Source organism: Staurois parvus, unplaced genomic scaffold, assembly GCF_062004578.1.
Source record: "Staurois parvus isolate SC_StPar_1 unplaced genomic scaffold, SC_StPar_1.0 ptg000217l, whole genome shotgun sequence".
Lineage (NCBI taxonomy): Eukaryota > Metazoa > Chordata > Amphibia > Anura > Ranidae > Staurois > Staurois parvus.
In genome coordinates, this window is record NW_028318013.1 from 8,961,532 (window position 1) to 8,976,002 (window position 14,471).

Consider the following 14,471-nt stretch of genomic DNA (forward strand, 5'->3'; position numbering starts at 1 on the left):
CATTACTTCAGCTCGAGTTTATGAATTGGAGGCATTATCCCATTAGGAAAAGTCGCTTGTTCAAAACGTTAAGGGAGTTCTTACGCCTCAGGCCTTTCTCCTTTTTGCTCAAGGTGATTTCTTTACACATTAAACAGGACATTGTTTTGCCATCACTTTGTTCTACTCCTAGAACAGCCTTTCTAAACTGGGGTGCCGTGGTATCCAGGTAGAGGAAAGCATTTAGACGAGACTGAGGCATTTGACAGGCGGTGAACAGGTGATATTTCACCACCTCAACACCTGTTTTTTAAAGTGGATCTAAAGGCTGAAGGTAAATAAACTTGTGTGCTGCTCCCCCCCACAGCTGCCCCTAATACTTGAGCCCACTCTTGATCCAGAGATGTGCACAGGAGCCTCAGCTGTCCTGGGTGTTTCTCTCCTCATTGGTTGAGACACAGCAGTGGAAGCCATTGGCTTCCACCACTGTCAGTCACAGCCAGTGAGACAATAAGGAGAAAGCAAGGGGCGAGGCCAAGCCATAGCTCTCTGTCTTATGGATGTATAGAGTGGTGCTTGGGAGTGAGCACACACCTGTGCTCCCCATAGCAAGCCGCTTGCTATTGGGGGCATTGGTCAAGGGGAGAAGCCAGGAGCGCCAGCGGGGTATCTGAGAAGAGGATTAGGTTTGCTCTGTGCATAAACCATTGCACACAGAGCAGGTAAGTATAATGTTTTTTTTTAAAAAAACAAAAAACTTTTATGTAAGGTTTGTATAACCTTTTAATATCACTTTTACTTTTAAATGCATCATCAATGTGCAGTGCATATGGTTGCAGCTTTGACCCATTCACTTGGAGCTACAATTCATCTGCAACTTCAGCATGTGGCTGCTGCCTGTGCAGCTAAGGGGGAAGTGGTTGGGGGATGAGTGAACTGTGTGGTTTTTCAGCCCCCCCTTCCCCAAATTTCACAAGTGAAAAAATGCTTGGTTCTCATCTTTACGTAGAGCAAAGCATTAATTTAATTGGGCTGCATTACCCGCAGAAAGTCAGTGAAAGAAGCCATTGACCTTTCCTTCTTTTTTAAAAATTCACCGTGTTTGTCCATGTGGGGGGGTACTATTAACAGTTAAGGTCACTCCTGCGGGTCTGCTAAAGAGCAGCACGTTTGTCTGCATGTTAGTATTTTGCGCACATTCCCTGATGCACAGTAAATGGGGTGCCTCTAGACTGAAAATTCTTTTCAAGGGTGCTGCTTGAAAATGGTTGAGAACCACTGTCCTATGCATTCTAAAGAGATTTTGTGTCACTGCTTGGATGTACCTATTTTGGCGAGAGTCTACCTTTCCGCCTTTGTTTCTATCCTTCATTATGATTGCCTCTCTTCTTGCCAGAAGTCTTGCAACAAGGTCAGGCTCTTTCAGGATCTAACATTACTAGATGGATCCTTTGATTCGTTTAGGCTCGTTAGGCATTGTTTGCTGAGTTGCCCACCTTTTGTGGGATTACTTTTGGACATCCCATTGGTTTAAATAATCCAATCCTGTGATATAGGCTAAAAGTTAGAATTTTTAAAGACATATAAAATTATTTTCTTCCAGTACATTACGGTACCCTCCCCCTCATTAGTCTTTTCACTCTTATTTTTCTTGTTACAAAACTGAAGGCATTCTGGAAGTTTAAAGGGCTGTATACTGGTCTACGTTTTCAGGCTTGGCTTTGCCAGGGTCCAATCAACTGGAGGTGTGTCATACCCCATTGGTCTAATTATCCAATTCTGTGTCCTGTGATGTAGTCCAGGAAGGGATTTTTACAAGTAAAAAAAATCCCTCTTCTTTTTTTTTTTTTGTACTTGCGGTAAGTTCCGGTCCTTAGAGTTCATTGAGGGACACAGATCCCACCCATCTGTTTTTGTGATCTATTCTTAATATTTTAGGAAGCATAATTTGACTGGGAAGCTCTTTACCTGGCTGGCCATAATTTTGCCATATTCTAACGCCTCTTTTCGGCAACAGTGCAACCCAGTGCTTTATGCCTCTAACCCTTAATGAACTCCAAGAAATTGATTTATTTTTTGGCAAGTGCAAACATTCTTTTTCTGTACTTTGCTAAATTTGTTCTTTTGGCTTAAAAAAAAAAAGTAAAAGCTAAAACTAATGCAATCACTACTGTACACATTAGGTCAGGTAAGCTGCAATTTTTACCTTTTTTTTCTTTCTCTTTGGGCTTAGTTAACAGTATGTTGATTTTCATATTATCCATTATTAATTTGCAAGTTTTTCTCTTGTGTGGTGTTTTTTTTTTTTTTTTGTACTCATTCATAAATCTGTTTAGTCATTAATGTTGTACTGTATGCAATACCTTCTAAACAAAATAATCAGCTTTGTACATATGTAAATTTAAATTCCTGCAGATGGTATAGCCTTGCCCAGAGGACTAATCTTAAGATGGATGTTTTGTTTTTTTTTTTTTTGGGTTTTGTCTTTTCTGCTTCGTTGAATTTTGATTATGGATAGATTTTTATACTGCAGGTTGGCCAAATTTCAATTAATGAATCCACAGCTGTCTACAAGGCCGCTCGCAAGCAAGGGGATGGCTGTTTGACAGACAGCATTTGTTCATAATCTCTATGTATTTGCTTGCTTGATTAGAATATTTTACCTGCTTAAGATGACAAAGTGGTGACTGTTGAATTGGCAGTTTCCTTTGCTCCTACGTGAAAGCACGTGGAAAACTCGTGTGTTTTTTTTTTTTTTTAAAATGATGTCAACAAAATTATAGTTTACATTTTTGCCTTTCTATTTCAGCACACATGACTTTGATCCGGATTCTTATATAATCCCGTATATTATCCTATCCTTAAAAACATTTGCTCCTCAAGTACACAGCCTCTTGCAGACACATGAGGGCACTGTTCCTCTCTATAGGTATGTAGACTTTTAATTTTCCATAACTTTCCTTTCTGTTTATTGGCACTCCACTAACCAGTTACATGACCTCCTACCAATGAATCAAGTGAAAGGGTTAATGTACAAGTCACATACGATATGATGAAGGGGTTAATTTCCAGATGTGCTGGATAGGAGAGCCAAAGGGTTAATATACAGGTCAGACTAGAGACCAGATGGGTCTCACATAAACTGAAAAGGGGTGAATGACATTAGAGGGGATTTTATTATTGTTAGCACTGTTACTGGATTGTGCTGATGCTGGCTGATGGTTAGGTGGCTTTTTCTCATTTTATTTGCTGGTGATCAGGAAACCCTCACACACTGACCCATCCTGCATCTTCACATCATGGCTTATGTGGAGTGCTCGGCTAACCATGTAAAACAATAGACAAAATAGTATACCAATAATCCTTAGTGGAGCTCCACCCAAAAGGGGAAGTTCCGCTTTAAGACTTTGTCCCCCACTCCCTGTTAAGGATTGGCACCTTTGTGGAGCAGGTTCCCAAATTTGACAGGGAACCTCTCCCACTTCTGGTGCGATCGGAAGCGGAAGTTGTCCTCTACCCTCCCTCCCCGTAGTCTTCTGGGATACATGACGGGTTCCAGAAGACTATGGGATCATTCACAAAGGGCTGCGCTACTCGTGCATGCGCAGGGTACACTCGGCTGTGAAGCCGCAAGCTGTCACAGCCGGGTGCTCACACTGAAGATGACGTCGGGGAGAGAAGATGGCTGGTGAAACCAGCCATTGTGAGGACACCGCTGGACTGAGCAACAGGCAAGTGTCTGTATTTTAATTCAGCAGCTACAGTTTTTGTATCTGCTGGCTTTTTTTTTTTTTTTTTTTTTAATAATTCAACTGGAATTCTGCTTTCATATTGCATTTTTACTGGGATCTTAGTAGCAAAACGTGCATATGCAGGAAACCGTTTTTGATACGCAGTGGTCCACTTTCTCAGAGATTAGAGAGCGAGATTATTATTTTTTTTTTTAATATATATTTACCGTCTGATTTAACACTTATTTCCTGGAATGTCAGGGGCATGAATTTGCCACACAAGTGGTCTCTTGTTTTTCTTCCTTAAATATAAACCACACATAAGGGTTAAGGAGACCCACTTAGTGGGATCTAAAGTTTTTTGTCCCTTTTTAAACTCTGGGTTGGTATCACTTTCCATGCTACCCACACTGCTTGCTCCCAAGGTGTTACTATTCTCATAGCAAAATCACTGTCTGCTGAGCTTCTCCAGGTGCAAACTGCCCCAGAGGGCAGATTTGTTCTGCTCTCCCTACAAATTGTTAATATAGGTTTTACTATACCTAATATGTACATTTCCTACTCTTTTCCTAGTTGAGATCTTCTATAAAATCTCACTCCAGATCTTGGAATTTGATATTGGCCCCTTTTTGTAAGTTGGGGACTTCAATGATGTCCCAGACCCTCCTGGGGACCGCTTGGGTGGCATGGGCAGAGCCCAACCGGTATTTGTAAACTGAATGCAGATTTATGATCTAATTGATGTGTGGAGGCATCTCGAAGTATGTGGTGGCTTTTTTTTTTTTTCCTGCCTTTCAGATGCCTACTGAACCATGTACTACATGGACCTAGCCTAACTACTTCATCTTTGCTTTGGATATCTTTCTTCTCCCTCCTGTGGGACAGGGAGTCTGGTGCATTAATTCACAATGGCTGAAAAACCCCACTGCTCATATGGAATGTACCAATGGTATCACTTACTACTTTGCCGCTCATAGTATGGGATGCTTTTAATGCATGTGATGTCTCTAACAGGCATTCTCAGGAAGAATGATCAGATTACCACTACCTACCTAATTGCATTATTAAAGTGATGGCTAAGGTGATCAGAGAGGGATTATCCCAGGCAGAGCAACTAGAATGAACATTTTGAAGAATTGTTTATAATCTCCAATATCCACATCTGGTTTCAAGTCATTGTATCTTTAGACATGTGTAGAGCCTTTAATAGTGTGGTCTTACCTATTTCGAATTCTCCAGCTCTTTGGTTCACGCATCTAAGCCTGATCAAACGGTTGTACAATGATCCCATTAACCAGAGGTCAGAGTCAATGGGCACGTTTCGACCTTCTACCCAATACATAGGTCTCCTATCGATGTACATGTGGGGGATTCTTTGCAGAGCATTGGTGGAAAACATTTGTTTATTCCTTTTGCTGGGGAATGCCTCTGTGACATCCTTGGGTAACTTTGTCAAGGAAATTACTGGGGTGAAAGGGCACCCTTTTGCCCCCAGCAAAAGAAGGCTAAGCCTCAGTTTGGAAAGCATGCTTTAATTTTTTTTTTGTTCCCTTGGACCCCAAATCTTCCAACCTGTGACTAAATCCTCACTGTATGGGGAGACATCTGTTGACCTTTTTGGGCCACCTAGCTCCAAGATGTTTTGAATGTTGGAAATTCTAGCTTGTAGCCCCTAGATCTAGGCCCAAACTCTGCCGCCACCCCACTTCATGTTGTCAGTCCTGCCATTGTCTTCCTAAAGGAGCTTTAGCACTGCTCCTTTTTAAAAGAATCATTTATTCCAGCACTCAACATTACCAAGTCATTGCCTCTCCTCATTGGTCTGTCCACTACACCTTGGGTCTTCACCAAGGTGCTAGTCCATATATTTGCTGTAATATGGGTAAATCCTCCTGCGCTGCCAGACCATAACCTATGTGTACAAGTTGCAGCAAGCACCCAATTGTGTTCCCACAAATCCAAAGTATACAAATAAATTGATGCTGCACTACTTCAGTAGAACTAACCCACCATGATAAATATTAAACACCAGACTGAACATTCCCCCTAAGGGTGAACAAGTGATCAATACCTTCAGTTGCACATGAATCCATAAATCAGCCGACCGTGACAGTGATGAAAAATGTGAAATAAGGTGAAAAATAATAAAAGCCCGGCTAAGCAGCTCATCAAAACATGAAGTGACTATAAAATACTCATAAATCATCAGTGAATGGGAAAATACTAATCAATAATGGATTTGGATTTTTTTCAAAATAATTAAACACCTTGCTGCCTATGAACCCATGAACACCATCTCAACTGTCAAACATGGTGGTGGAAACATTCTGCTTTGGGGGTGTTTTTCTGCTAAGGGGACAGGACAACTGCACTGCATCAAAGGGACGATGGACGGGGCAATGTACCGTCAAATCTTGTTTGAGAACCTTGTTCCCTTAGCCAGGGCATTGAAAATTGGTCGTGGATGGGTGTTCCAGCATGACAATGACCCAAAACACACGGCCAAGGCAACAAAGGAGTGGCAAGAAGAAGCACATTAATGTCCTGGAGAGGCATAGCCAGTCTCAAGACCCTTATCCGATTTGAAACTCTGCGGAGGGAGCTGATAGTTCGAGTTGCCAAACGTCAGCCACCAAGCCTTAATGACTTGGAGAGGATCTGCCAAGAGGAGTGGGCCAAAATCCCTCCTGAGATGTGTGCAAACCTGGTGGCCAAGTACAGGAAACGTCTGACCTCTGTGATTGCCAACCAGGGATTTGCCACCAAGTATTAAGTCATGTTTTGTGAAGGGAATACTTATTTCCCTCATGGATTTGATATATATATTTTTATATACCGTATTTTTCGCTCCATAAGACGCACCTAGGTTTTAGAGGAGAAAAACTGAACCAATGGACTGCAGACATAGTACAGTGGATGACCAGAGACTGCGGACCTTTGGGGATTGAGGGGGAGCGGGTACCTGAATTTGACAGGTACCCGCTCCCACTTCCGCGGAGGTGTCCTCCCTTTAGTGCGGAAACCCGGCTGTGACAGTCGGGTGCTCACTGCGCATGCGCAAGAAGCGCTGCGCTTTGTGAATGGCCCGGCATCTTCTGGGACACATGACAGGTCCCAGAAGACGCCGGGCCATTCACAAAGCGCAGCGCTTTTCGTGCATGCACAGTGAGCACCCGGCTGTCACAGCCGGGTTCCTACACTAAAGATGCTGGCGCGGGAAGAATAAGGTAAGGTCTTGCTGCAGGGAGGAGCTGATTGGCCGGCCCGGTATACTGACTCGGTGTCGGTGGTGGAAATACCGGACCGGCCGTTCTATATTTGCTCCATAAGACGCACTGACATTTCCCCCCCTTTTTTGGGTGAAAAAAAGTGCGTCTTATGGAGCTAAAAATACGGTAATATATATCTATCACCAGGGGCTTCCCATAGTGCAGGGGTGTCCAAACTTTTTTCAAAGAGGGCCAGATTGGATGAAGTGAACATGGTGGAGGGCCGAACATTTTTCCAAACATTATTTGAACCATTACAATTAAATGCAAATAAATTATTTTATGCCAAGTTACCGTATTTTTCGCCGTATAAGACGCACCTGACCATAAGACGCACCTAGGTTTTAGAGGCAGAAAACAGGAAAAAAAAATTCTGAACTAATGGACTGCAGACACAGTACAGGAGATGACCAGAGACTGCGGACAGTACAGGAGATGACCAGAGACTGCGGACAGCACAGGGATGACCAGAGACTGCGGACAGCACAGGGATGACCAGAGACTGCGGACAGCACAGGGATGACCAGAGACTGCGGACAGCACAGATGACTGCTGACCTTTGGGGAGGTGGGGAGCGGGTACCTGAATTTGACAGGTACCCGCTCTTACTTCCGCAGTTGTTCTTTGATCTTACCTGTTCCTCAATCCAGCCGCACGCTTTCTTCCCGGCTTCTGTAATGGCGCTCAGCATGACAGCCGGGTGCCCAGTGCGCATGAGCGAGAAGCACTTGCGCTTTGTGATTGGTCCGGCGGCTTCTGGGATCTGTCATGTGTCCCAGGTACCGCCTTACCATTCACAAAAAGCACCGCTTCTTGCGCATGCGCACTTGGCACCCGGCTGTCATGCCCAGCGCCCACACTACAGAAGCCGGGAAGACCGCGCGCCGCTGGATAGAGGAACAGGTAAGGTCCCGCTGCAGAGCTGAGCGGCCGGCCCGGTATTCTGACACAGCCGCGGTGGAAATACCGGACCGGCCGCTCCATATTCGCTCCATAAGACACACTGGCACACTGACACACTGACATGGAGGGCCGTATTAAACCGACCCTCGGGCCGTAAATGGCCCGCGGGCCGGACTTTGGACATGCCTGCCATAGTTTAATATGCCCTTGCTTGAATAAAAATAATCCAGATAAAAGCTGCTCGAGTATTAAACTTGGGTCTGCAGACCCTTACAAGCCTGTGCCATGTATCATATCGGGATGGGCGTCCAAAGATGGCAGCTGCCGTCCGGAACCAGAAAAGACGTCGCCACACTTCTGATGCAGTGCGACACGAATCACGTGACTTCCTCAGTGATATGAAGGTGGCGACTTCATTTAAATAGGATCATCAGCACAAGCCAATTGGAAAACAGAATACAGCGTCATCCGCACAAGCCAATTGGGAAACAGAATACAGCGTCAATTTTGATGAAGACTGGCTGAAAAGAGGCACCCATACCTAGAGTCAGTATTCATAAGGTATAAATAACATGGCTCATAACATAAATGCATGCAAATACAAAACAATAAACAATCAATGCTCATAAAGACAAACATGCTAAAACAAAGGGATAAAATAGTATATACATTGCTCTAAAAATAAAAAAAAACACTTTTTAATCAGAGTATAGCATCAAGTAAATTAAACTCCTGGGATATTAATCTGGTCAGTTAAGCAGCAGAGGGGGTTGTTAATCGGTATCAGCTACTTTTGGTGTTAATGAAATTAACAGGTGCACTAGATTGGCAACAATGAGACGATCCCCAAAACAGGAATGGTTTTACAGGTGGAGGTCACTACTTTCCCTACTGTTTTCTTACTGTTTTTCATTAGTTTTGCATTTGTCTAGGGTCAGCGTCACTACTGGTAGCATGAGACGATACCTGCACCCTACAGAGGTTGCATAGGCAGTCCAACTCCTCCAGGATGGCACATCAATACATGCCATTTCCAGAAGGTTTGCTGTGCTACCAACACAGTCTCAAGAGCATGGAGGAGAGTCAAGGAGAAAAGGCAATTAATCTAGGAGAGCTGGACAGGGCCGTAGAAGGTCCTTAACTCATCAGCAGGGCTGGTATCTGCTCCTTTGTGTAAGGAGGAACAGGATGAGCACTGCCAGAGCCATACAAAATGACCTACAGCAGGCCACTGGTGTGAATGTCTCTGACCAAACAATCAGAAACAGACTTCATGAGGTTGGCTTGAGGGCCCGACGTCGTCTAGTGGGCCCTATGCTCACTTCCGGCACCATAGAGCTCGATTTGGCATTTGCCAATGAACATCAGAATTGGCAGGTCCGCCACTGGCGTTCTGTGCTTTTCACAGATGTGCTCAGGGTGAACCTGCTCTCATGTGAAAGGGTCTGGAGAAGCCATGTAGAACGTTATGCTGTCTGTAACATCGTTCAGCATGACCGTTTTGGTGGTGGGTCAGTGATGGTCTGGGGAGTCATATCCATGTAGGAAAGGAAAAAATGTCACCAGCACACAAAGGATCACCAATATGGGTCCAAAGGTTTTAATAAATGATCACATACTTACAGCAAGGCAACGTTTTGGAGTCTCGCAGGACCCCTTCATCAGGCATGTGACAAATTGTGATCGAAACTGGAGAACTATTTAAGAAAACTATCCACCAATCAGAGTGAAGAGAAATGAGCTTGGCCCCGCCCCATGATGTCATGTTCCCTCCAAAAATGCATTCAAATCAATGTAAACAGAAACATTACAAACTGCGAAAAGAAAACAATCAGATGTGCATAAACTGCATTCCCGGGGATATAAACATTGTGGTCACGTGTATCATGGTACTCCCCGGATTGTAATAAAGTGTCAGCTGAAAGCAGCGCTGGGTTCTGGAAACAACAACCAGCAGCATATATGTCCCTGACAGAAGATAAAGACTGTTGCCTAGAAATGGGGGGGGGGGGGGTTGTCTCCGGTTGCCAAGTGAGCTGCAATGGGGATACACCTACAGTGGTCCTATTAGTGCAGCGGCCGACAGTTTCATAGCGACGCATGTCACCTGCATGCACCATGAGAGTTTACTACTCACGCATGCGCTCAAAGACATTCCTGCACCGGTCACCATTATCATGGAAACCCATGACGTCGGCGCCGGGAAGGACAAGGTGGAGGCAAGTCGCCGGCGTCATAGAAACACATGGCGCCGATGCCACACAAACCAATGGGTGGGTGGGGTTGCAGAGATGAGCTGTGAAGAAAAAAAGAACAGGAAACAAATTGATGGCTAGTTCACACCACATGCGTTTGTTACGCTTCATCTGCATCCAAAGATAAAGTAGTATACAATACATGGTTGTCGATGCCACAGCACACATCAGTGCTCGCAGTTCCAGTGTGTTCCAGCTGCAGATAAAAAGCAGAACACGCCGCATCTCACTCGTACAGAGCTGGAATGCGGCAAAACGCACCGGAGTGCACCAAAAATGCGCCGTATCACACATGTCCCGATCTAAATTGAAAAAATAGAGGGAGAAAAAAACGGACTAGAATGCATAGAAAACGCTTTGGAATGCTTAAACGCATCAAAAATGCACCAGATATGCCAAAAACCGTTTCAAAACGCACAGGCAAAAATGCATCGAACGCATCTCGACTACGTCTTCATAGTGCGAACCAGCCCTGAGAATAATCAGTCCATGAATGGAGCCGGGGAGAAGTGGAAGAAAAGGGAGTGATAAAATTGGAAAAGAGGCTAGATATGGGAAAAAAAGGAATGTGTAGGGGTGACACAGCTCACCTGCTTGCAGGGAGGAAGAGAGAAACCGCTGTGAATAGTGCAAATGTGAAAAATCTAAACCAAAAGTGATCTTCTAAACTATATACACTTCAATCATGAGGAATCATCATAACCAAAGTTCATCTGCAATCCAAAAAGCACAAATATGATGTGTTAGTATTAAGTCCCCTCTGTTGTGTTGTGTCGAGGTTATGGGTCCAATAAGCTTCATGACGGAGGAGGAAGTTGTCACGATCTTCTCCTCTCGCCGATCGACTGACGTGTTCGATGGTCATGCCCCTCAATTCATATACCTGGTTTCCTGCCAAAATAAAATGGACTGCTACGGGTTTGCTCAAATCAGTGGGTTCACCTTTGGTACTCTTGACTAGAGCTGTCCTAATGTCACTCCTGTGTTTCTGAAATCTCCGCTTAACCACTTGAGCTCCAGAGGATTTATCCCCCTTAATGACCAGGCCTTTTTTTGCTGTTTGGCGCTGCACTAATTCAAATGATAATTGCGCGGTCATGCAATGCTGTACCCAAACGAAATTTACGTCCTTTTTTTCACACAAATAGAGCTTTCTTTTGGTGGTATTTTTTTTCACACAAATACAGCTTTCTTTTGGTGGTATTTTATCACCTGTGCGCTTTTTATTTTTTGCGCTATAAACAAAAAAAAACACGAAAATTTTGAAAAAAAAACAATATTTTCTACTTTCAGCTATAAAAAATATATCGTAAACTCAGTCATAAATTTAAGCCAAAATGTATTCTGCTACGTGTTTTTGGTAAAAAAAAATCCCAAGAAGTGTATATTGATTGCTTTGTGTGAAAGTTATAGCGTCTACAAACTATGGTATAGATACTGTAATTTATGCCTTTTTTTGCTATACAGCGCTGCACTAATTCAAATGATAATTGCGCGGTCATGCAATGCTGTACCTAGGTCCTAGGTGTGTTCTAACTGTAAATGTGTAGTGTTTTTTACTCACTTTTACTGTGTCTTCTCTGTCTGGAACAGAATGTGTCCAGGCAGAGAAGAATGACATCATATCCTGCCCTGTGTAAATGTCAACACAGGACAGGATAGGACAGGGACCGATCATCTGATTTCAGCCAGAAATCACTGGCTGAAATCTAATGATTGATCCCTCCTGGATCGAATCGTGTCACCCGCGGGTTGGCGGGAGCGCGCGCGCCCCCTGCCGGCAAAAACGTCGGGAGCGCAGAACCCGTTTTAAAACGTGGTTTTGCGCTCCACTGCCACCCTGCACACGTGTATATATACAGTGGCAGGGCGGCAAGCGGTTAAAGGGACCTTTTTGTTTTTCCCACATAAACTAGTGAGCATGGGCATTTCAGAATATAAACACAGTAATCTGTGTTACAGTTCAGGTAACCCTGTATCTGGTAACGTTTCTTACTGTGGGGATGTGTGAAATATTCCCCACAGATCAATGAGTTGCATACGTTACAATTGTAACACTTATAGCAACCCTGTCTTTCTGAGAATTTAAATACTGCCTTTAGCGTATTTGGTCCTAGGGTCCCCTTGAACTAATAAGTCACGTAGGGATCTACCTCACTTATGTGCCATCAATGGTGTATTCTGTAAGTCGGGTGATAATGTCATCAGCTCTAAGGATGTTCAAGTTACGCAAGACCGCTTGTTTGATACGTTCAGATGCCTGATTGAAGCCGTGTATAAAGAGCGGCCTATTGGCCGCCCTAGGGCTGCCTTCAAAATCTGCCGTAGCTCTGTCTAATGCCTGGTCAAGTACTCGAGTAGGATAACCTCCTTCCACAAATTTTCTATACATGGCCTCAAGTTCTATCCTGTCACTCATACAGGAACAAATGCGGAACACCCTCTTGAACTGTGAGATAGGCAGGCTATCATGGAGATGCTTGGGATGTGTGCTCTGGTAATGTAGTAGGGTGTTCCGGTCCGTTGGTTTTGAGAACACAGATGTCTGGAATGTACCCTGGTTGTTTAGTGATCCTCACATCAAGATATGTAATGCTGTTGGGGGATATCTCAGGGTTGAAAATGATACCAGGAAAGATGCCGTTAAGCTTATCAACAAACTCATAAAAAATAGATGTTTCCCCTTTCCAGATAAGGAAGATATCATCTATATATCTTAGCCAGCATTTGACATGATCAATGAACAAAGGCATGAGATAAATGTTGTACTCCTCCATATACCCAACAAACAGATTTGCAAAGGAGGGGGCAGCAGAACTGCCCATGGCAGTGCCGTGTATTTGGGCATAGATGGTCCCCTCAAATGCAAAAAAATTGTTTTCAAGTACAAAACGTAAACAATCAATAAGATATTCACACGGGAGATTCTGGCCCTTTGATCCGGACCAGAAATGTCTAACCGCCACCAAACCTGTTTCATTAGGTATGCTTGTATACAAGGACGAAATGTCCATTGTTGTAATTTCCAATTTACATCAAATGCAGAGAATCCCCCAAGTTTATCCAAAAAATCCCCTGTGTCCCTGACCTATGCCGGCAGGTTCTGAACCAATGGTTTCAGATGGAAGTCCAGTAGCTGAGCCAAAGGTTGGGTGATTGACCCTGTGCCAGAAACAATTGGCCTAAATTTTAAAGGGTTTGTGCCCTTGTGAATTTTAGGTAACCCATATATCACAGGTAGTTTTGGGTGGTAGGCCATCAAGAATTCAGCTGTCTCAGAGATCCAGCCGTTGGTTTGGCCGATGATGATAGAATTTAGAGTGTTCATGATGCCTTTTGTAGGATCCACAGTGAGTTGTAGGTAACTGTTAGTATCAGCTAACATTGATAACATGCCCTCCCTAAAGTTTTTATAGTCCATGATCACAATTGCACCGCCTTTATCCGCGGGCTTGATGATATTTTTATCGTCCCTGAGTGTCCTTAGGGCTTTAAAGTCCTCAGGACTAAAATTAGTGCATCTCCTCATGGGCATGTCCGAGAGAACATTGTGTTTCAGAGTGCGTATGTAGCAATCAATGGATTGGTACTGTCCAGGGGGCATGAATTTGCTTTTAAGTTTGAACGGATGACCTGTGGACAAAGGCATAGTTCGTGGTTGTGTATAAAAAAACTGTTTGATTTTCAATGTCCTCTCAAACTTGAACATTTATATTTCAAAATTGAAGTCATTAAACCTTGACACAGGACAGAATGACAGACCTTTAGACCAGACTCTCCCTTTGTGATGTGTCGGGATGATAGATTAACTACCGGTCTCGTCTGCCCGTGCGTTGGCGGTTGCTGCGTGCTTGGTATCCGCGACCTCTTGTTGCCCCTCCTAGTTCTGCGCCGTCTCCGACCCTTTGAAAAAGGGGTGTGCTACTGTCAGCAACAAGGGCTGTGGAGCGACCAGATGTGCCAACTTTGCTGTCTGTAGGATTCTTGGTTAGTCGCTCACTCTCTGATGAAATCTGGGGGCTTCCTTTTGTTGGCTTCTGGGGTAGAGGTCGAGTACCTAGTCTCCTCCTCCTATGGCTAGAGATCCTGGTTAGCCATGGGTAAACTCTACCTTCTTGGTAACCTTAACCTTATTAAATTTGTCCCTTTTTTAGACTGCTTCTGTCTTATGGTATATGGTAATCTCGTTGTCAATCTCGCAAGGCAGAGGTCTTATTTTCTGTATCTTGGGTTGGTAATTCCAACACTGCAAGTTCACGTTTCACTTGGCACAGCTAAACCTTGACCTCTTCAATAACTAGTAACATATAGTTCCGTGAGTTCTGAGTGGAAAC

General features: G+C 44.0%; 1 protein-coding gene across 6 annotated transcripts in view; it reads left to right on the forward strand.

The window, feature by feature from the left end:
• The window catches only part of MARF1 (meiosis regulator and mRNA stability factor 1), a 243,654-nt gene that overhangs the window by 123,758 nt on the left and 105,425 nt on the right, over nucleotides 1-14,471 (forward strand). For all 6 annotated transcript variants that reach the window (XR_016312994.1, XM_089679093.1, XM_089679095.1 and 3 more), the window contains one exon: nucleotides 2,789-2,908. Coding sequence is in view for 5 of the 6 variants with exons in the window: in XM_089679093.1 (XP_089535219.1) it covers nucleotides 2,789-2,908 (120 nt within the window). In the remaining variant the exon portion in view is untranslated. The remainder of the gene's footprint in view (nucleotides 1-2,788; nucleotides 2,909-14,471) is intronic.